The sequence below is a fragment of the Cheilinus undulatus genome, linkage group 12, assembly GCF_018320785.1.
Source record: "Cheilinus undulatus linkage group 12, ASM1832078v1, whole genome shotgun sequence".
Lineage (NCBI taxonomy): Eukaryota > Metazoa > Chordata > Actinopteri > Labriformes > Labridae > Cheilinus > Cheilinus undulatus.
In genome coordinates, this window is record NC_054876.1 from 8468801 (window position 1) to 8492195 (window position 23395).

Consider the following 23395-nt stretch of genomic DNA (forward strand, 5'->3'; position numbering starts at 1 on the left):
TTTTTTTTTTTTTTTTCCAAAGGCTCTGCCCTTCTCCTAAACACCGTCTATGGAAGGTTTCCTAGTTGTGTGTGTGAAACAAATCCATCTTGTTTCGCATGGACCTGAAGAAATTTGTTAGCTTTGCAAAGTTATACTCCCCAGAATCAACTGCAGAATGAAAGCATTGTTTGAAAACGTAGGTTGTTTCATTATGGAAATAGCCGATTGAACTTTTACTTTGAAATACATTCCAAACGCGCACCATCTTCTTAGGGACGTACTGACCAGCAGGATGCATTCAGTGAATCTGCTTCAGGCTATTGGATTTCAACTCTCTTAACCTCACAGATTTGCTAAATCAGTGGCTTCAGACTGAGCTATGCTCACATTTTCGCTCATGATGTGTAAATTGAAATTTTAGCATAGCATGCTCAAGCGCAACGCTGCGAGAAGCTGCTGTGCTTTAAAAGGAAGGTGTGTGCCCTCCGTTTACCACACATTACAAAATGAGTGTATCACGGCATGTGGCACAGTAACAATTTATTTTAGATTATCTTTTTTTTATGATCATGGGAGGCTGAAATCACTGTAGCCTCACTGCAAGAAGGTTCCTAGTTAATCCCAGTCAGGACCTTTCTGTGTAGAGTTGGCATTTTCTCCCCGTGCATGCGTGGCATTTCAACAGGCTTTCTCCCACCACCAAAGACATGCTTGTTAGATTAATTGGTGGCCCTAAATTTGCTGGTTGCTTGTCTCTATATGTCAGCTCTGTGATGACTGGCTACCAGTCAAGGGTGTACCCCACCTCTCACTCAATGAAAGCTGGGATAGACTCCAGCCTCATACCAACCCAAAAGGGATTATGGATGGAAAATGGATGGACAACGTTTAAACAGGGGTTCAACAATGTATGAAATTGACAGAATATCATAACAGTTAGATCAGTGTCATATTTCACTGATGAAACAGAATGACAGCAGCTTATATGGCTCTCATTTTGGACATATAAGAAAGGTTTCCAATAGTTGTCAAGCAAGCTGATGAGCTTTTATTGCTTAACAGTTATGGTGAAAGGAGGTATCCGTGGTAATATACCCAAATAAATACCTGTAGTGATCTGTGTAGTGCAAACATCGCACAAGGAAAGTTGGGAAAGCTCTACTGGTATGACAACTCTGAAAATAATTTTATAAGGCCTTAAACGGCATTTTCCATAGTAATGTCTCAAATGCACCTGAAGTACTGAATGGGCGTACACCAGCAAACACCGGTGTTGTGGTTTAAAACCTCACCCTGTTTACTGGTGTCTATCAGCTCAGTAAGATGTTGAAAACAGAAAGAGAACACAAGAATGCCTCTTTGTGTGGTCTGATGAGCTTATTGTGACTCTTTAATGAAACACTGAAGTCAGAGGTATCCACAAGGACAGCTACGTAGTTATCATGGCTTTGTCTGCTCTAAGATCACTTCCTGTGTACGCAGAAATGCCTCTTTCAATCCGGTCCTGGCAGGTTTCTCTGTTTGAGTTTGAGCGTCCTCGAGGTGACTCACCTCCTCTGACAGAGTCATGGCATTTGTGTTAAGTAGGTTAATTCCATTATGTTACTCTCTGTTGCTTCTATGGCTCCAAATTAACCTTGACTGTGATTATTGACTGAGATGTATAGCAGCCAAATGTCAACACCGATACTTCCACAGTAGTGAGTGACATCATGCCTTCTACAAGTGAACAGCTGTCATATTGTTCCTGATTTTTCTCCTTCTAGTATTGTTCTATGTCAGACATATACTCCAACATCTCCATGCAGACAGTCAGAATCTAAAATCTCTCCCGTTTTAACACGATGGAGGAATGTGGGGCAAAGATGAGGCCAAGCGCCTCAGGGTTTAAGCTTCCCTGTTGCCTCCTGATTTGAATATCGTTCAACGTCCATTTGCATCTCGTTTTAATTCAGTCAAGCAGAAGATGACATCTTTATCTGTGGTTGACATATGAGGCCGTTAGCCTGGGGCTAGCGTGTGTCTAGTTAATGAGCAGAGGGATGCTGCCGCTGATTAGGAGCGGCAATAAAAAAAGCTCAGCCTTCCAGTCTGACTCAACTGTGAGCGAGCAAAGACTCAATCCAGATCCGCTGCTGCAACTTTATAGTTCAGGTGTGATGAGGAGTTTGGGCACGGTTTTGTGTTTGGGCTTGTTTTAATGAAGTCTAGGATTTTTGGCACTATGAGCACAAATACTTTAGTCTCTTTTAAGAAAGGAAAAGAGAATTTTAAAGTACAGACGTATTAAAGTCTGATTATATCTCACTGTGCTCTACAAACAAGCTCGTAGGCAGACTCTGCCCTCACTACCAAAAGTAACATAATGATAGTATATCTAACCTCTAACTTTATCCAACAAAACAAAACACAAGTTGTCATTTAATGAAAAGAACCACTTCTGTACCCTGACATGCCAGATATACTGCTTAGCATACAGTATGCATAGCACGGGAAGTAGTTTACGTCCATCAGAGCTCAGCCCATAGACGGTGTTTGGGAAGAGACAAACCTTTGAAAATCTCAGCGGGTGTTAGGTCTGCCTGTCACAATGATTACATGCAATTCAGAGCAAAAAAAACATAATGATTCCCAGGGAATGAACTACATAATGCAAGATCAACAGGCAGCCATTGTCGTTGTTCACTATCAGTGGAGCCAGCTGGTGAATTAAACTTTTACTGAAGCTAGTTGGCATGACATATTTAACTCCATGGAGAACTTTCAGTGCTGTTCTTTGCTCTTATTTTAATAAAGAATAAAACTGTTGTTCATTTTTGATTCAGCTGCTGCTTTGGCTACATTCAAGCTAGTCTCTTCATGGTTTGCCATTGTTTTTCAGTAAAACTAAGCCCCGCCCATAGCTACTGCCTCCTTCTTCTCAGATAACACTGATTGGTTCAGTCATGCTCTATCCAGAAACTAGCACGTCAGTTTGAATCTTTGCAAGATAGATCAGCCAGAAGATAGACATGGAATCCGACCAGTCCATCAGCTTTGCAAGGTTACCGCTTAAGTGCACTTGTTTTATCTCAGAACTTTTCTGCATTTGTTGCAACAAAAGAAGCCCTGTGATTGATTGGCAATCAGTCCAGGGTGTACCCCACCTCTCACCCAACGACAGCTGGGATAGCATCCCTGAACGGGAGAAGTGGTTGAGAAAATGGATGGGTGTATCGTGGCTTTAAAAATCTGCCTATATCAGCTGTAGATAACTTTATTAAGAAGTAAGTTAGTGGAGTGTCATTCTGGACCAACAGACCCAAGTCAGCTGAAGTCTTTTTCTTTATTTATCATCATTCTGTACATTTTAAAGCCTGTTTTAAGGACTGAAGTTTGCTAATTTGTTCAACCTTATACTTTAAACTGTGTTATTAAAGGACTGGAGTTTTAGGTCTGAACTACACTTAAATATCGATATCAGGATTGGCTGGAATTAGTAAATATCTTCGTATCGAATGTCTGCAAAAATCAATGATCGTGCATCCCTAAGAAGGATCAATTCAGAGATGCACTGCTTCAGTAGGAGTTCAAAATATAAGTGTTTCAGTATTGAGCTTCTAGAACTTCATTTAAGAAGAAAGTTGACTTTTGGAATCTTGAAATTTTTGCAAATGTGCAGATTTCCTGTCAGAGCTTTATTTAATGTACAGTAAATAACTTAGAGCTGCACCTTAATAGTTGCATAATTCACGACAACATAAACTTTCGTTGATTTTATTTTTCTTAGATTAATAAAACATCAGACAGAGAAACAAAGACGGCATTTATTAAAGCCTGACAAATGGTTAGAAAACTGATGATGTTTGGCAGCCTGAATCTAAAGAAAGCTTTCCCTTTCCCCTGAATGATCTGTTTGAACACCGAGTGAGTTATCATTAAACATAATTTATGTTCCTTTGCTACTTGACATCCAAGTAGGATGATTTCTACATGACTTTATTACAATACAGTGTTGACAAGGTGTACATTTGTAACTTCAATTATTACTTTATTAATTATCAATTATATGCTGCGCTATAGTGAGTTAGATTATAACTTCCAGAAAAAAATGATCTGAAAATGCCTCTGCCTGGGCAGATGTGTATTCTTAGTCTCGGGTCTAATCAATAATAATCCCTAGGAAGGAAAATAGGGGGAAAAAAGAAAGGCTATTCTAGTGGTAGATTCAAGAATTACAAACCCAATTTGATCATGTAATGTTAGATTATTGCTAAGACTACATTGCATGACAAAGAAATGCAAACATACAGAGTATAATGAGCATTTATGTGCTCATTTCATCAAATTTTATTATGTTTTAATGGTTTAAATTAATTTCTAAGCTACTAAATCAAAGTACTGATATCTTAGATGGAGATTAAGATCATAAATGTTGGTAAGCGCTGAGATTTGACTGGACAGTAAACGTGCCTGTGTTTGTGTTTCCACCCCTCTCTAACTGGGAATATTGCTTGCTAAGCGGATGGTGGCCAGTGTGTTGCCATGGCAACCCCAGCAGCTGTCAGAGCTGCTCCTGTACGAATGACGGATGATTTTTATTAGAGGGGTTTTAAATTGGAGGGATCCCCCCTCTCCATAGAGATGCTTATCCCGGCCTGATCAAACCCAAGTCAGTCTGCCAATAACTGTGACCAGGTCTAATTACAACACGGCCCTCCTGGGCTCATCATACACTCATTATTACTCACAGACACCGCACCGCCATCCTGGCTCCACTCACTGTGTGATGCTGTCACAGTGGGGAAACAATGTGCCGCCACATATGGCATTAATATAACATTTGGCAGAGCTTTTGGTAAAATCTCACTATTAATCCTGGTTGCTCTCATTATGTCACATTTATGCAATGCTGATAATCCCTGCAAATCAGACTCCGGATTATTAAAAGAGAAAAGCATCTGGCTATAACTCTCCTGCAGAAACCAGGCATGCATGATCAATTTTTGCAACATTTTTTAAAGATTTTATCAAGAGCACAAGCAGTCAAAACATGCAGGAATCTGATATTTCCTCTTCAACTTTAGATGCAGATGAGAGCTGGTCTGTTAGCGTACACCTGTGCAAGCAGCATGGATTATCCTCTTTTAATTTATTGTGTCAAGCTGTGTGACTTTGAGTGTCCAAGGTTACTGTGACACCAGAGGCCCCGGCTGTCTCCAGGGACGGCACTCCACTAATGCTAATACACTCCAAGACAGTCGCACAGTGGGGTCGCTGCCAGCAGAGTGATGAGGAAGCAATTTTTATCTGCATTGTTTAGCTGACTCCACGGCTTTCCTGGAACTGTCGTCCAGACGGTTGGTGTTGATAGGTCAGGCTGTTCAGAGATCTTCACAGGCAGAGGGTTGTAGGCTAAGGTGTTCAAGGTCACACAGAGAAAATAGCTGATGTTTCCTCAATGAACAGAGGGAGTTTATGTATCTAGGACAGACCTTTTGTAGCTGAGATCACAGGATCTTTCCTGCCCCAGCTTGGACAGTAAAGGAGGTATGTTATAATGCAAATGCTTGCCTACATATTCCCTTTGGTAATCTGTGTAGTGCACATTTTGCACAAGGAAAGTTAAGCAACAGAAGCACTGAAAGAGCCAATGCTAGCGAACACTGATGTAACAGTTTAAAATGTGACCTTGCTTATCTGTGACTATCAGCTGCCAAATGCCTCTTTGTGTATTTTCTCTTAAATCCATGAAAATCTAAGTGAAGACGTAGGGACAAAATGGTATCAAAGCTTTTGTATGCTTTAAGATCACTGACGCCTCTTTTAATACAGTGCTGGCAGGTTTCTGTGTTTGTGAGTGTCCTCGAGGTGACTCACCTCATTTGACAGAGTCACTGACATTTGTGTTAAGTAGGCTAATTCTATTATGTTACTTTGTGTGACTTTTATGACCCTGAGATACACTTCCAACACAATTATCGACTTAAACGCATAGTAGCCTGATGTTAACACCGGCACTTACTGGTTTCAGCTAAAACTTCTTTTAGTAAAATGAAAATTATGTAGAGAAAAAACATTGTATGTGTCTTTTAATCTGGTTTTACAGCCAGTCAATGCAGAGAAAGTGACTGGGTTGAGTTGTACTGTGGTAGCCACTAGCTTGGATGTAGCTGCTGAAAAGTGGCAGTCTAATCAGACTCCTAACACATTTCTTTATCAAAACAAAAGTAAAAAGCCACACTGAAAGCTTTCCTCAGCAGAGATGTTTTAGCACATCTCTTGCACATCTTTAGCCACTGATTAGCTCTGCCATTCTAGCCTGTATAGCTAAGGTAAGCACTGGAGCCATGCATGTCTACTAATGCATTTTGCCTTGTTGCTCTGATCTGCACGTCATGAATGTGACCGACAGAATGTCCAATCACTTTTGAGAATTTTCAAAAAGTCTTGCCTTTCCCAAACGCCTTGTGTGTGAGGCTTTACAAATGATAAATAAATTAAATAATAAAGTGATTCAAAAGTCACTCAAAGAGTGTGTGCAAAAAGAAAAAAGACCAACAGAGACCATAGCTGTTTTCTTCTTCCAAGGAAACATGTTTATGTCTGCTGACATTTATATATGAAACCCTATGGGGATTACTTGGTTTTTGCAACCAGCCTCTACTGGACACTCAAGGAACTGCAGGCTTTTTGCACTTCATTGACTTAATTTGTCAACACTAGATGTTACCTCCTCCTCTGGACATGCCAGGACCAATGAATTAAGAAAAAAAAATGTTTTTTATATCAAGTTTGTAATTCATTTTACCTCCTTTAACCCTAAGTACCAAGGTAGCAATGCATTGTTATTGACATACAGGTGGGGTGCAGATTGCCTAGTGCAGGGATGTCCAGACTTTGGCCCGGGGACCAAATGCGGTCCACATTCTATTTTTGACTGGCCCTCAGCAAATTCTTGATATCAAATGAAATACGGCCCACATTTGAACAGTAACATTGTGCTTGACTGTACTGCACTTCGTAGTTTCAGCACAAGGCAGTGCTACAATGTTGATTCAGTAACCAAACATTTGACAAGGATGTATTTGTGGTTTTTTAATGCCTAAATTGGGACAACACTGTAAATAGTGAACATATTTGCAACCAAAATAATAGCAATATCTTTATTTATAACTTCCTGATGGATTACAGAAACAAAAAACAGAATCAGTAACATTTCAGGGGCAGAGCCAGTAGTTGCTGGAGCTGAACAGGTCCCTCTGAAATCTGAATGGCCTCCCCAGAATCCTAAAAATGATTGTCTTGTTGCCTTGTCAGCAGTGAACAAGCTATTTAGGTCTACTCGGTAACTTTGCATATCTTAACCTACATTAGGTTGGTTTTATTGGTTTTAAATATCCTAAAGGTGAGGAATATGAAAGTGGCCCCACCCTCCTTATATATTTCTGTATGTGGCCCTCAGTGGAAAAAGTTTGGACACCCCTGGCCTAGTTGTTTGGGGGGCGTCCCATGTGTGCAGGTGGCCCAGGGTCGAATCCAGCCTGATGTCCTATCCTGCATGTCTCTCCCCACTCTCTCATCCCTGTTTCTAAATCTGTCCTCCTCTGTCAATAAAGGCACAAAATGTAAAAAAAGAAAAAAAAAATCTTAAAGAATAAAGACCTACCAGGTGAAAAATAATTGTGACTTTTTTCCCCTCAAAAATCGGAGAACTTTTTGTCATGATTCTGAATTTTCTTTTCCTTCAGCAACATGGTGAAAACTCTGGCATATTCTAGTTAAATAAAAGCAATTTAATGGGAGGAAACTTACCGAAATATAAATCAGTGCTTCTGAAAGCGTAGTACAGCGTACAGTTCAGTTTTACTACCAGCCGCCTTTATAAAAGGATGAAGACAGGCAGAGTAAAGAAGAGACCGAGGTACAGGATTCCTGGTGAGATCTGTCAGACAGACAGAGCTGAGATTTTTTTTGATAATTGCTCTGCCTAGCCATGATCTGAATTAGCATATGAAAGTTGTTTCTTTTTTTCCCGTCACTGGGAGCGCATAGCTGTAAGCTAATTTGTAAGTCACTTAAGATGACAGAGAGTGGTTGTATCCCAGAGGTGCTTTTTTTCCCCCTCTCTTGATCCTTTATTTTCTCTCTCTCTTTTTCTCCTGCTGCCTCTCTCTCCATCTCTGCTCTGCCTCCTCCCATCTCATCTCTTCCTCCACTCATGTCTCAATTATAGAATATTAAAATGAATCAAGACAGGGAGATAACTCTTTCAGCTGATTTTAGGGCAGATGGTCACCCAGTGAGGGCAGGTCAAAGTGCTCAGCTATGTCACTGGGTGTCACCTTATTTGAAATCCTTCTCTCTAAGTCTCTGTCACATGTTGACCTGCATGCATGTGACGACACATCCTCAGGAAAGCAACCTGTCCTTAGGTCAAAGAAGGGGCACCTTGATGCCATCCTGGTGTTGGATGTCAAATCAGCCTCCACATTTGCCAAGCAAACGTCTCAAGGAATGGTGGTTTAATGACCATTTTTAGTTTTATAATGTGTGCCAAACAAAATACAGTGATTTAACTACGCCTGTCATATAAGTAAGACTCAAGAAGTTTCAAAGTGGTTTGAAAGCAACAAAATGCTGCAACAGTCATCTTTAGTGATGCTCCAAAGTGAAAAATGTTACATGCAATCCAACACAAAGTAAAATGCACCTAGATAACTAGTCTAATGTCAAGAATGCATGCAGAAATTAGCAAAAATCATTATTTATTTAGGACTGGATTACAGGAGCAACTGGTAAAATGAGTGAAGAATAAGGCTAATGTTAGCAGTGCTAGCACTGCCAGCCTCCAATCCTGTTTGCAGGTTTACAACCCATTCATTGGACTGAATGTTGTCACTCATTTCTTCAATTATATGCAATTATAACCCCTTGGTTCTCAGCAGGTGTTTAAGACCCAGAAGCAGGCCGCAAAGCCATTTCCTGTGGGTTGCTGATGTATGGCTGGAAAACAAATGTGTAGCATCTATGATGTGCTTTTATTTTGAAGGTGTCCGTCTTTTGTTTTGTTACAGCTTTTGTTCCATCTTAAGTCTTAACTGCTCTTTTTTTCTCTAAAAAATATATTCCTGATGTAACCCCCTACATAAACAACATTATAAGGGGCTATCGCTGCTATAGGTTCATTGCTGTTTACACTCAGGTTAAAGAGCACTATGGCAGCATGGCAGTTGCTATTATGCAGGCACAGGGTCAGTTATCATCAGTAAAGACAGCCTACTGATTGCCATCCCTATTTGTTATATAACCAGTTTCTATAGATGTCCTGCATGACCTCTACAACAAGGTAGCCATATTTTTAAACCTCCAGAACAGGACACTTGAATTTTACCACAAATGTATGAGATCATGGTGCAATATGATTTTTCATCAGTGCACATTTTATGTCTATGATGAAAAACCTTGTCACCTTAGGGCAACCAACCTGCATTAGAAAAATGTTAAAATAGATTTGAAGCATTTTTATAATACTTATGGAATCTGTTTCTGGCTGTCTGCTCATAAACATGAATCTAACATTGGAGTCAGATCTGGTTAGTATCACTAAGTTGGGTCTGTGCATCACCAGTGAAAAGTGGATAAACAGTGTCTCATCATGGACATGATTCAGCCTTTTCTCCTATTTCTATTATGTCTCACAAGCAAGTCAGGACTCGGAAAAAAAACTGCAAGGCCGCCCAATTTGCATGAACAAAGATTCTCCTAGCAGCTCAGTGCGGCTAAAACCAGGATTAATTGAAGCTATTGAAGGTGGATGCACAGAAAGGTTCTTGTGTTTGTGGCACCGGCGATGCCAAAGCAGCTGTGCGGGCTGAGGAAGCGGAGAGAAGACGACTGATGGTCCAGCAAGCCACCTGGTGTGAAGTGAAGCCATAGTTAGAAAAATATACTCATACAGCCAGGTGTGGACACACGCATGCTCATATGTGGAGCATGCTAACACACAAACACTGCAGGAACAGTGGAGGCTGTCTCTCCAGCGCTGTTAGTATGCAGTAGGTGGAGCAGAGAGGAGCAGGGAAAAGCGTAGTGAAGCGCCTTCGATCGTTATTATTGACCATTCCTGCATGCAGCTGTACGCTGCATAAACACATTCACACTTGCCCGCTCACACACACACGTAGAAACGCGTGTTAACACACAAAGGCTTTAATATGCAGACACACAAGCCAGTGGGATTTGAGATAACTGCAGTGGTACGAGCATACACAGAAATGCCCTCAGCTTACAAGGACATGCGCACACAGTACAGTAGTGAAGGCCTGCAGCTCTGAGAGAGAGAGAGAGAGACAATCAATTCTGTTTGTTGGTGGAGAGCAGGAGCCGCCTCTGGGAAGAGAGGAGAGAATCTAACCAGGAATTACAATGGCTGTTATATTTTAGATTAATATCAACTACTACCACCTTCTGTTTTTACTGCACTGGTCTAAATATTCATCATGTAAACAACGTTAGAATCAAAGGCAATCAAGATCCACACTCAGCTGTTTGCAAACAGCAATCTGCAGAACATGCTACCACAGTAGTGACTTAAAAGTGGAATATGCATCATGTTGTGGCATACCTCTCTTAATTTTACTCTAAAATCTGGATTTATCAGGTGCTTCAGTGGACTGCAGCTGCCTTAAAGTATTCAAATGTTATTGAGATCAGTATGTAAAGTGCTTTGGATCAGGACTGCATGGTTCTTGCAAAAATGTGAATCACTTTTTTTTTTTAGAGCAATTTAATCTTGTTTAGATAAAATAAGAATCATGTTAGACAAACATGATCTTAATTCTCAGAGAGAAAACCACATGTTGTCCAGAGCTTTCAACAGACATAGCCTGGAATAAAGTACTTGAGGGCATTTTCACATTCGGGACAATTGCAATCGGTCCCCCATCCCATCTCCGGTGCCGTTCTTCTTTCACATTAACACCCCTGTGTTATGGCCAGTCACACTTGCATTTGTACACAGTCCAATATAGTAGGTAGCAGTATGCATGCAGTCTGCTTTCTGATCTGCCAAGAAGAGGAAAGAAGAAGATGCATCCATTGTAATCACTTCGGTCAACATTTAATAGCAAACATCGGAGTCCTTTTGGTTTCTGTGGATGTTTAAGGTGTCTAAAAATGATCATCTTCTTACTTTCACATCTAAAGTGCAGCTTAGTGTAAGAAATGGGTCCATGATGCATGCATATGACAGCTTTTGGAGATACAGGGGACATTGACTAAATAAGAAGAGTTAATTATATCACACTACAGGGTGTTTTTTGCTTCCAGTACCCATATTCTGGCCTGACATTTAAAGACACACTGAGATGATGTGACTGTGGCTTAGTAGGTAGAATCAGTTGTCTCTCAATTGGAAGGTTGTGGCTCCTGCAGTCACATGCTGATGTGTCCTTGGGCAAGACACTTGACCCCAGTTTGCTCCCACTGCTTTGTCTGTGGCGTGTAAATGGGTATGAATGGGATTAGCTACTGATGGCTAATTCTCCATAGCAGCCTCTGCTATCAGTGTTGATGTAGTGTTAATGGGTAGGTGTGACCTGTGGTGAAAAAGTGCTTTGAGTAGTCATATGACTTGAAAAACACTATACAAGCTCAAGTCCATTTTTACCATTTAGTTTGGTCTTTACAACTCTCCGTGCTGATGAGTATCCTGTACTCTGGAGCTGTGTCATTTACATCTCAGTCATCTACTGTGACTGAGTCCACATAAACCAAGGCCAAGACCACCTCAAGCAGACCCAAGCTAATGCCGAAATACAGTACACTTGAATTTACTTTGACCAAATGGAAACAGACTCTGGAGTCAAGTGTACTCAGATTCAGGCCTTGATTCCCAATGCGAAACCACCATGGAGTCTCTTAAAAACGCATGATCTCCTTTCCTTTACTATTTTTGAGCCCTTAAAGAGGATAACCTAGATACTGTAGAACATAGAATTTTAAGTTTGAAATACAATACATGAGCACAACATAAAATAAAGCCTAGCACCTGTGCTGTTTGGACACTTTGCCATGAACACCACCTTAGACTTTGAATGTAACAACCACGTGAATCCTCAGTAAGGGACGTAGTCATGTTCTGATGTATGGTGCAATGTAAAATGACTGTGTTACTGAGGTTTGTGTGCTCTGGTGGCTGGGATTTACAATGTGGATTCCTCTGCATTCATTGCTAGTTCATGCTGGATTTTGTGGTGACATTTGAGGTGGCTATAAAGATTTGTGGTGTTACCTTGCAGTGCCACAGCCTTGCTTGCAAATGATGACTCCTTCTACATTATCATCAGGTTTAAAAGCAGAAAACTTACACATGCCTGTTCCTAAATGTTACTGCAGCTCTAACTCCTCCATATGAGCCAGCTCTTCCTGCTTGTCTACATGCTTCAAACTGCCAACACCGCATGTTGTTACTATTGTAATGGTAGCTGACAGCCTGGAGGTAAAACTCTTTCATATGTGGCTCAATTCATTGTTGTTAAAATTGCACAGAGTTCACATTTTCAAAGATCTCATCTGTTTTGATTATTTAAAAGCTAAGAATTCTGTCTAAATTTGTTTGTTTGGACCTAAGTGTTACTAAATTTTCTGTTTGTGAGGTTAGAGTTAGGTAGAATTAGCACTTCCAATATGGCAACCACCATCATTGGGCTGCAAACTTTGCTTCAGAAACTAATGGGTGACATCACTGAGACTATGTCCATGTTATATATGGCATTGATTCTCAACTGGTTGAGCTGGGGACTCACCATCAACTCCTCAAGGAGGATAGCAACCCAAATTTGGAAGATATTATTGGTAAATGAGATGTATTTAATAAAAATAGTAGAGTTTGGGCCTAAGAGAGTGCAAAAGATAAAACAAAACAATGAAACAGGATAAAACATGCATGTTTTATGGAGTCTCATAGACAGTTTGGTGCAATTTTTTCCCCAGGCACACATCCGTGACCCACTGAAAAGGGCTTTGCGACCCACTTTTGGGTCCCCACCCACCAATTGAGAACCACTGATATACAGTATATTGCATAAGCAAACATATATACACTTATCTGCTCTAATGAACGCTTCTTTCATTCATAACCTGATATTCTAACTATTGTTATCAGATGACTTCCAAAAAGAGAGGAAGAAAAGAAGAAGACTGAAAGGAGAGACAGAATAAATGTTTTGATCTTTAAGATCTGCTTTCTCTGAATTGTATCTTTCTTTAACATGCATGTTAAAGCCTTCACTTTCACATAAGACAACCCTCAGTATCTCCTCTCTCTGCTTATTTGTTTAAGGATTGCATGCTTACACATGTGGGTGTATAATACCTCTCCTGCCCCCCCACATTTCACCACCAGTTGTCTGTCACACATGAGAGCCTCTCGACCACAAGCTAAAAAATCCCTTCAGGATACCAAATCCGTGGTCTCTCACTTCTAACTAGGTCATCACTTGCTCACAATAGCATCCTCACCACCCTCCTCTGTGTATTCTCCCCTCACCTTCACTGTTGTCTCTCCCTTGTTTCTCTCTGTCCTCTCATGCAGGGCTTTATTGTTGCACCATTTCTCTAACCTGTTAACATTTTATAAGACATTTTTGCCAATCACTCTATTTTCCCTTAAGAATTATGTTTCCTCTATGGTGTTGCAGCCTTAATGTCAGAGTGTGGTGTCAGAAGGGTCTTGAAAAGCATCAAAACTCTGGTGTCACTATAGTCATTTTTCAACATCAGGGTGAATCTTTCACTTTTTTTTGCAAACATTTTATCTGTGTCTCTGCATATGGCTCAATTTTTGTGGGAACCTGTTTTTCTTGATAAATTTTTCATGGGCCTGTAGTTTTCTATAAATTTTGCACCCTAGTAAGCCATCCAGGACAAAATGTCCACCATGAAAAAACATGCAGTGAAGAATTATAAAAGGATCATTTTAAGCATTTTTTTTATTAAGATTCAGTTCTGATCAAAACTATCAGATACTCTGTCATTTTAAGGATTTTAAGCCTTTAAATGCCAGTTTTAAATTAAAATGTGTAGATAAAGTGAATCCTTCTAATAATAATAATAACTTTATTTGTATAGCACTTTTAAAAACATGGGTTTACAAAGTGCTTTGACAAGTGCAGAAGCAAGTACAAAAACAAAGCAACAACCCAGACAAAAGACAAGAAACAGAACGTGACATGTAGACAGATAATAATTCATCTACATCGATAAAGAGCAACAATATAGAACCAAACCTAGATGACCTGTGATGCCGTGCAAACTAAGACATCACAGACATGAATCAGAGTGCAGACATGAAACCATACTGCACAGCTAAGACATCATAAACATCAGGATGCAGGCAAGACACAGACATCAGTACCATAAAATGATAGGAGCCCAGGCAAAGCAGGAACCCAGCTACACAGGCTGAGACCGAGAGGACCAAAATTAAAGACATTTCTATATCCTTTTATAATATTTGATGGGGTGGGTTTATAAACGAGGAGTGAAAGACTAGAAACAAAATATATTTTAATGCATGATTATTTTCTATTGCAGATTTGGGAGATATTTTTTTTTCCAGGAATGGCTAACTAGGGTTGTAAATTTGAAATATACACAAAAACGTATTATGCATCAAAATTTTGATTTTTTTTGTTTTTTTGTTTTTTTTTTTGTTTGTTTTTTGTTGTTTGTTTGTTTGTTTGTTTGTTTCTTATCTTTGACATATCCAGAAATATTCTTTAAAAATTTCTGCAGCCACCTGACATTAATTCTTTTTAGATAACCATCTTTTTTTGTTTGTTTTTTTCATTAAAAAACAATGACTTCTTGTAGTTAAAAAGGCACATAAAGGGCTAAAATCCCCCAAATATTGCTGTGTAAATACAAGAAGTAGTTGGAGGGAAGGGTGTTAGAGCTGAGGCTCGGGTTGATACCTTTTAACATTTTACAGGATTTTGCAAATAAAAAGCTTTTTGTTAGTAAAGCTTTTTTGCATGGTGTAATACTAGCAGTGTTAGCACTGCTAGCATCTCAGAGAAAGCTTTATGTGCATACTATAATAACAAATGCTGCCTTCATTTTCTTGCCTTTGTTGTCAGAATTATAAATTACAATCTGCACAAAACACTCACAGAACTTTGTCACCAATGTAACTGTTTAGAAATTTGAACTTGCAGTGGGGTTAAAAGATATATACTGAGAGTATGGGCTACCGTATCCCCAGAGTATTCAAAAATATATTTTCAGTGTTGATTTAATTACCATCATGAAAATGAAGCTGTGTGATAAGTGAATGTGTAGAATTAATTCTTCAAGAATGTGTGTCCATTTCCAGCAGCAGCATTGCTGCCTGTGTGTCAAGATGCAAAAAAAGTGATTAAAGAACTCCTGTAAATGATGTTGGGGCAAACTGTCAAAAAATGAACCTATAAAAAAAAGACCCACTCATGTATACTTGCACATCACAACATACAGTAGCATTGTGCTGTATGGTATGGCTATAGTCTGATCTAGAGTCCATGTGTTAAACATGCCCTGCTGGTTGTAATGTGATGCTTTGCAATGTGAGTTTAAAACACTTTAATCCGTCTTTCTGGGGGTAAATCAGAAATGATTTTAGTTCACCAGTAACCAGCAGCAGCAACATCAGGCACAATTAAAAACATCAAATTTTTTTAAACGTTTAATCTTAGATCAGTCAGTAGTTGTTGGTTATTTTGGGTAGTCAAGTATCCTGATATTTTATAAACTTCCTGCAAAGTGGTGTCACGGCTGGAAGGAGCTTGCTATTGTTGCTCAATGAAAAAAATAAATATATTATATGACCTAACTTTCACTGTTTAAAAGCACAGGGAACACTACAGTCCAAGATCCTGCTAGATAGTTTTGGATTACTACTTTATATTAACCAGAGCAGAGAGGAATATGCCCATTACACACAGAGAGAAAGATATAAAACAGAAAACTTCATTTGAGAGTTTACCTGTAAAGTGTGAAAATATTGCTGCATATAACTCACTTTTAGTGCCCTTTTCATACATCCACACTGATATTTTTAGGACTTTGTTAAAGGATTGAATGAAACGGCAAGGGCAGTGGTTCTGGTGCCGTGGAAATTTGTACTGTACATACAGCATTTCTAAAACTATACAACAACTGACATTAACATTATATGGTGGATACGGTGTGCCTTGAGATTTTGTCTTGGTTTTAGGTGTATCTTGGGCAAAAAATGGTTGAAAACCACTGGCCTGGAGAGGTGCACACCGGCAAGTCCTTGTTCTGAACTGCCTCGTATAATGTGGTCTTTAAACACCTGGCAATAATACAGACAATTTTGGGAAAGTTTAAGGGTGTTAAAAATATAAGCTGCAAGGCCTAATTGAGAGTGTCTTAAAGAAGGTCTTAAAAAGTATTAGATGTATTGTCAGATTATGCAGTTTTCATCATGTTTTCTTCAATTAAAGATGCTTTCAGGGGTTGTTGCACCTTGAACCTACCAATCACATTGTGCATTATTATGCATCTTTCCATTATTTCACTACAAGCTGTGAAAGCGCCTGTCCCAGCAGTCCTAATCTGTGTTAAACTGTCATGGCAGGACTAAATGAGAGTAATTCAACACCTCATAAAGTCTGCATTATGATATCTCTACCAATATTGCCAGAATCCCCGACCGTATGGCGGCCCCATTTGATCCCTTCTCAAATAGGCTCCTCCATCATCGCTGACATGAAATACCCTGGCTGCCAGCGGCTCCAGCTCACATCACTCCTCATAAACACTGACTACCTCTCTCTACCTTCATGTGTTCCCACAAATTAGCATAACATCAGCATGATATTAGCACATCCGACCTGCGCAGCCATGCCTTATCAAAGCGCTCTGTGATCCTGGGCTCCCTGCGCTTTAGTCTGGAGCAGAGAGAAACTGCGAAAGTGAGAGAGAGAGAGAATTTCCCCCCAGAGAGAGAGAGAGAGAGAGAGAGAGAGAGAGGAGAGAGAGCGATGAGCTACATGATAACGAGCTGTGTTACACCGCTACACAACACACAGCCTTGTCACAGCGCCTCAGAGCTGTGCCGAGCTAAATGGGCTGCAGCAGATGTTTGGTGACTACGATCACACAGAGCTGCGTACCTCACTTGACTTGCAAATATTTGCTAAGAGACTTCAAAATTGGATTTTCTGTATTTTCTGCTTTGAGGATGTGTAAGGTGGCTATTTCCAGTGCATATGAATGAATACACAGTGTGCTTCTTCTGTAGAAGTGTAGGATATTATTTCATATAAAACGATAGACATCTCTGAAGATGAAACTCCCAGACAGTTGATCCTGTGTTTGCTCTTGTCATGTACAGTATAACGGCCTTTCAGCTCTAGTTAATGACCATAAACCTTCTAATAAAAGCACATCCCAATTAAAGGGGTAGGCCTTTTACTGGCCTGGTGTTAAAGCATGCTTTAACAAATGAAGGCAAGTCTAGATCCAGGACCCTATGCCTTTAGTGGTGAAACAGTTTGTTGATAAAAATAAGAAGAAAAACTTCTTATATAATCTTTCAAAAGAGACATTTTTACACTCTGTTTCTCAGCATGCTTCTCTAGCATTGGCTGAAATACATGCACATATAACAATTTAACATAACAGGATCATATGGGCATGCACTAATGAAGAGATGTCAGACACAGTAGATGTGGAAGTATTAAGAAAGATACTGTTGACATCTCAGAGTAGTTACACCATCCATAGTAGCCTGTAAGATGGGCTTAATGGTCTGCACAGAGCTTAAACAAATGTCGACCGGAGAAGTTGCCGTGCTTGTCTCTTCCTTTTTCTTTTTCTTCTGACTAAATTTAAAAACCAACTTTGCACATGCTGCAGACTAGACGTGGAGGACGAAGGGGGAGCAATAAGCATAATACAAAACAATCATGCCTAATGCTAAAACACCCTTAATTGCACTTGTCAGCCACTGTAATGATCTGGTTCAATAGTTGCAGCAACATGCAGTTTAAAACAAAGCAATCACATTCATTCAGTAGATTTAAACGACATTAAACTGTTCAGTTAAAACTTCTGCACTCAGAATCCTGGACTCAAGAGAATTCACTAAACGTTTCAAAGGCATAATAACCAAGTTTTTAGTTTAAAATCAGTTTGCAGATTGTTCCAGATACTGTAATGTCCAGTTCAGTGACTAAATTTGTTGTCTCTCTCTGTTTACAGTGTCACGGTTTCTCATCACATCCACGGGAGCCCTGTATATCCTGGATGTGCAAATGGAGGACGGGCTGTACAACTACAGGTGTATGACACGCCATCGGTACACAGGAGAGACCCGACAGAGCAATAGCGCCCGCCTCATCGTCTCAGGTAAGACAGCCAAAATGTCCTGCAGAGCAGTGGTTCTCATCTTGGGGGTCAGGACCCCTTTGGAGGTCACCAGAGGGTGTCACCAAACACCTTAAAAAAAGAACATTTTTCTAAAAATGTCAAACTGTATATTTGACTATTTTTTATGAAAAATATGTGCATAAAATTTGTTAAATGTAAAAAGAACACGATCATTTGATGAGATTTATGCTGTAATCAATGTAACGTTTTTAAAAACTCAGTAAAAAGTAAGTCTGCATGCAGGCAGATTTGGCTTAGCCCTTTGACAAAGCTGGAGAATGGGCCCTCCCCAGTTGTGAGTATTGATAACATCACTGTGTGTGTGCTGGGTCAGTAGTACTGGTTGAGCATCCTGGCTTACAATTTCTTCATTTTGGAGCTGAAAAGTGTGTGAAACTATTATTGGTTTCTAATGTCGATGCGACTTTTTAACCCTTTTGTTTGCCACTTTTTATCAATTTGGCAAAATTTGTGCACATTTGTACATCTTTTTACCCCTTTTTGCCACTTCACACCAATGTAGCCATATTTTAACCCGTTTTCGCCATTTTTTTCCCTCCGATTTTTGCCACTTTATCTTCACATTTTTGCCTCTTCTAAATCAAGTCTTGCAACTTTCCATCTAATTTTGCATGCTTTTATTGCCACTATTAACCTTGTGTCACAGCTTTTTACACCAATTTTTTTGCAATTTTGACCAAATTTCATGATTTGTTATGCGCATTTTTGGTAGTTTATTCCATTTCTGCCACTTCCTGCCATTTTTTCTACCAGTAAACTTATTTTGCCAGTTTAAACCAATTTTTCCCACCTTTTAATCCCATTTCTGCTCCATTATAAGTCATTGTCACCACTGTTATCCCCTTTTACCACTTTTTATGTCCATTTTGCCACTTTTCCCCAATTTCTAAGCACTTTTATCAAATTTTTGACATTTCTAACCCATTCTAATTCTGTTTTTAAGAAAAGGGATTCACATTTTTAAGATGGTTTAATATTGTTGCCTTTGATAAGCTTGGTTATTATTCACGTAAAAACAGAAAATATGGATATCACAGTCTTACTTTACAATGGACCATTTGGCCAATTTCATTGTCCCCCAGTTGGTCTGGGCCCCAGAAAGCCTTACCATTTATCCCCCATTTTGGGCCACCTTGTCTGCACATGACTATTCTTGAATGTGCGTGACTGTTTTCAACCACCTTCAGGTACAGTTGGGTTCCCGGTCTCTGGCACCTTATTTTGGATGTCGTGAGCTGAAAAGTTTAAGAACCCCTGGTGTAGAGTAGGGAAGTAATGCATCAGTACAAGGCTGGTTTACAAAACTACAACACATCTGCAATCTGGAATTATTTATTCTTTTATAATAGGGATGCACAATATTGGATTTTTTGCAGATATCCGATAAACCAATATTTAAAACTTGTTTTTGTCGATACCGATTCTGAAATTTAATTACATTTTTTCCACTGTAAAAAATATTGATTCCATTTATATTTTTTTATTATTGGTAGTCTATTTTTTTAGAAACAGACAAAACATTAGATTTTTATCAGAAATGAAGGATGTAATGTTTTTTGTTTTTTTTTTCAAATACAGCTATACACTAATGAAAAACTTACAGTAATGTCTTTGGGTTACATGTATATTACATGCTACATGTATTTCTAACAGTACAGCCAAAGTCATCTGCATCTTTGAGGGCAATAAAAAGCAGCAAAACAACCTGCTGACACTGAGCTCCACGGTGCAAAAACAAATAGCTTATACATTTAGATTGATTCTCCTTATTACTCAGCCAGTTTGCAGGATGGCTCCCTGAGATACTCCTGACAAAGTGCTTTAAATAACAACAACAACAAAAAGACGGATTCTTAAATGCAAAAAATCTAGCTATATTCAGGGCTTAAATGTGATTTTAAAGTTTTGAGACTCAAGATAAACAAAAGAAATAAAACTTCAACTTAAGTAGAACTTCTGATTCTGCTTTAAACAGCAAAAACTAACTAAGCAACTAAGTTTAATGGGCATTTCACTGTAAACAGCTCTGTAACAACACAGTGACACCCACATCTCCAATCCTGGAGACAGGACACTTTCATGAACAGCCAGCTGCAGGGTGTACACCATGCACAATGGACTTGGCACGGCGGAGGCCATCATTGCTTTGCCATGTTTGGCGCACTGTAGCATGACATGCATGTTCTATTTCTCTATTTTCCACATCTGAAACCTGTTATCAAAAGTGGCTGCAATTGCGCCTATTGTAACGTAGTGGGGCTTTAAATGCATCATTAGCCTGCAGAAGCCCGTTTATTCCACCACACTGAAAGGCTGATTATCAAGAGCTATAAAATCAATGATTTTCCTGCTCAGCTCCTTACCTTTGGGTGGTCGCTGCTGTATTTTTTAGCTTGGTTGAATGACTCAAGTAGAGGCCGCTGATGAGTTTTCCCTTGTCATTCTTTATCCTAAGAGTCCTTGTTGTCATCGGGGTGACGTTTTTTAAGATGCAGAATTAAAGTGGTGGTGTTATAGGTGTGTTGTTGCATCACATGTACTTTACAAACGATGCAAACAGCTACTTTACTGTCTTGTTCCCACTCCTAAATCTTCTCCCAAACAGCCGACATGTTGAGTTTGTTGTTGGCGCACATCCGGCGTCATCGAGTGTGCTTAATAACGAGGTCACATTATCAGCCGGGCATACATTTTACTATTGGCCGATATTGATAATTAACTTTTTAAGCTATTATTGGCCGATGCCGATTTACTGCCAATAACATCTTGCATCCCTAGTTTATAATGATGATCATTTGTATAACTGACTCTTACAGCAGAACTAAAGAGAACCAAATGAATATTTTTAACTATCCAAGCACAAAAACCTATCAAACCTTGGTCTATACTCACTGAAATGGTTTCTTTAGTTCATCTGCAGATCCTGTCTAGTTTTAAATGTCTGTTTTGGTCGGTTTCACTAAAGGCATTTGCAACACAACTGCAGCATATGGACACGTTTTTATGCTTGTTGAAATAAACCCACACAATATGAACGGAATAAAAAGTGACAGGAAAAAAACACATGAATTAAAGAGGGTGAGACATGTGAGAAAGGTCATTAGATTCGTGCCAGCGATGTCTGAGGGGGAGGGCTTCAGGATGGAAAATGTCCTTCTGTCCCTTCAACCATTTAAAAAGGGGAAATGTTAACATGAAAATCATTTTTCTCGTCAAGTGGAGACAAAACAGCCGCTGAAAACAGCCATAGTGTCCTCTGTGGCTCTGACAAGAGCTGAAAATAACCCTAAATGTCATGTTGTCTTAGGTTAAAATGGATACGCTAGTGTTGTAAAGCTAATACATTTGGTTTAAACACACTTTTACTAATCAGAGGAGATGCTTAGGTTATATATTAAGGATCTTTTGTTGAATAGGTGTAAGCCAAGTCATAATCTTTATCAGACCAAGTCAAGACAGTGTAGATTGACTTAACCACACGATAAAAAATGATGGGGTGGTCTTCGATGGGGTTCCAGTATGCATTGCTTCTACACTACCAAACCAGTCCAGATGAAGGCATCCATGATCACCTCTGTATGCAGTCTTAGCTATCAGACACCAAATTATCTTTAGCACCCACTGAGGTGTATGAATCCATAGCAATGAGGATTCTCCAGTCAAGGATTATATAAAAGCATTTACTCTGAAGTAAAAATTGAAATTCTTCATAGTTCTTACCAAAACAACTCTTTCCTTCCTTCAGACCCCACCAATTCAGCGCCCCACATCCTGGACAGCTTCGAGCGTCGTGAGGTGATGGCGTCTCATCGAGTGGAGCTGCCCTGCAAAGCCTCCGGTCACCCCGCGCCCAAATATCGCTGGCTAAAGGACAACCGGCCACTGGAGCCCGACACGCGCTACAGACAGAGTGTGACAGGCCTGCTGATAGAGAGAGCCCAGCCCAGCGACACAGGGACGTATGTATGTGAGGTGTGGAACGGGTACGGCAACGCCGAGGTGGTGGGCAGGCTGCAGGTCAAAGGTTAGTACACAAGAACTGGTGGGCATTTAGGTGTTTTAAGGCTGCTACACGTTTTCAATTTATTTTAACATTCATTTCTTTAAATCAGCGCCTGAATCTCACTCCTCTAACCCACAGAACCCCTGAAGGTGGTGGTGAGCCCACGGAAGGTGAAGGGCAGCGTGGGAAGCCAGGTGTCCCTGTCCTGCAGCGTCACCGGCTCTGAGGAGTACCAGTTGTCCTGGTATCGAAACGGAGAGCTCATCTACCCCAGTAACAGCGTTCGTATGACAGGACAGCACAGAGAGAACTTAGTGATGGCGGGTATGGCGAAGAGCGATGGAGGAGCCTACCAGTGCTTTGCCCGGCATGGAAAGATGTCCGCCCAGGACTTTGTCCAAGTCATACTGGAAGGTCAGGAATTCACAGTGGTTTTCTTGAGGATATGTGGCTTTTATGGTACAGATTCTGTGTGGACTGGAGTAAGGGGGCACAGTGGATTGCAATTTTCTTGCAAGCACATTGCAGTTTTTAATTTTTGCTACAAATAAGAAAAGTGTTTAAATTGCCTTTGAGTTACAAACTGCCTACCTGTGCTTAGATTTTCTCTGTTACAGCGCAAATTTTTGCTTGCTCTCAAATTTTTAAATTCTTGCTCAAAGTTTCTTTGCTTGTGCTCGAAGCATCTCCCCAAATCTGGTTGCTTCTGCAGCTGCCACTCTTATTTTTCTGAGTGCGTACGAAACTTTCTCTGCATGCTCATAACATATTTCTGCTTTTGGATTTTTAATGAACCAACCAATAAGAAACAGGCAAAGGATCTACCTATAATGTTTGCTATGGCCTGTTTTCTTAGGCCCTCCAAATGTTTTTTGTTTTTGTTTTAAAAAGTAGACAAACTATTTGCTAATTTAACTGGATTCCCTGTTTGATATCTTTTATAGACTTTTAATATTACTATTAAAGTTT

The 23395-nt window shown here is 39.8% G+C and overlaps 1 protein-coding gene across 2 annotated transcripts in view; it reads left to right on the top strand.

The window, feature by feature from the left end:
- The window catches only part of dscama (Down syndrome cell adhesion molecule a), a 188533-nt gene that overhangs the window by 112185 nt on the left and 52953 nt on the right, over positions 1-23395 (top strand). For both annotated transcript variants that reach the window (XM_041800575.1, XM_041800576.1), the window contains exons 4-6: positions 18235-18381; positions 22169-22447; positions 22565-22840. In XM_041800575.1, coding sequence (XP_041656509.1) covers positions 18235-18381; positions 22169-22447; positions 22565-22840 — 702 coding nt within the window. The remainder of the gene's footprint in view (positions 1-18234; positions 18382-22168; positions 22448-22564; positions 22841-23395) is intronic.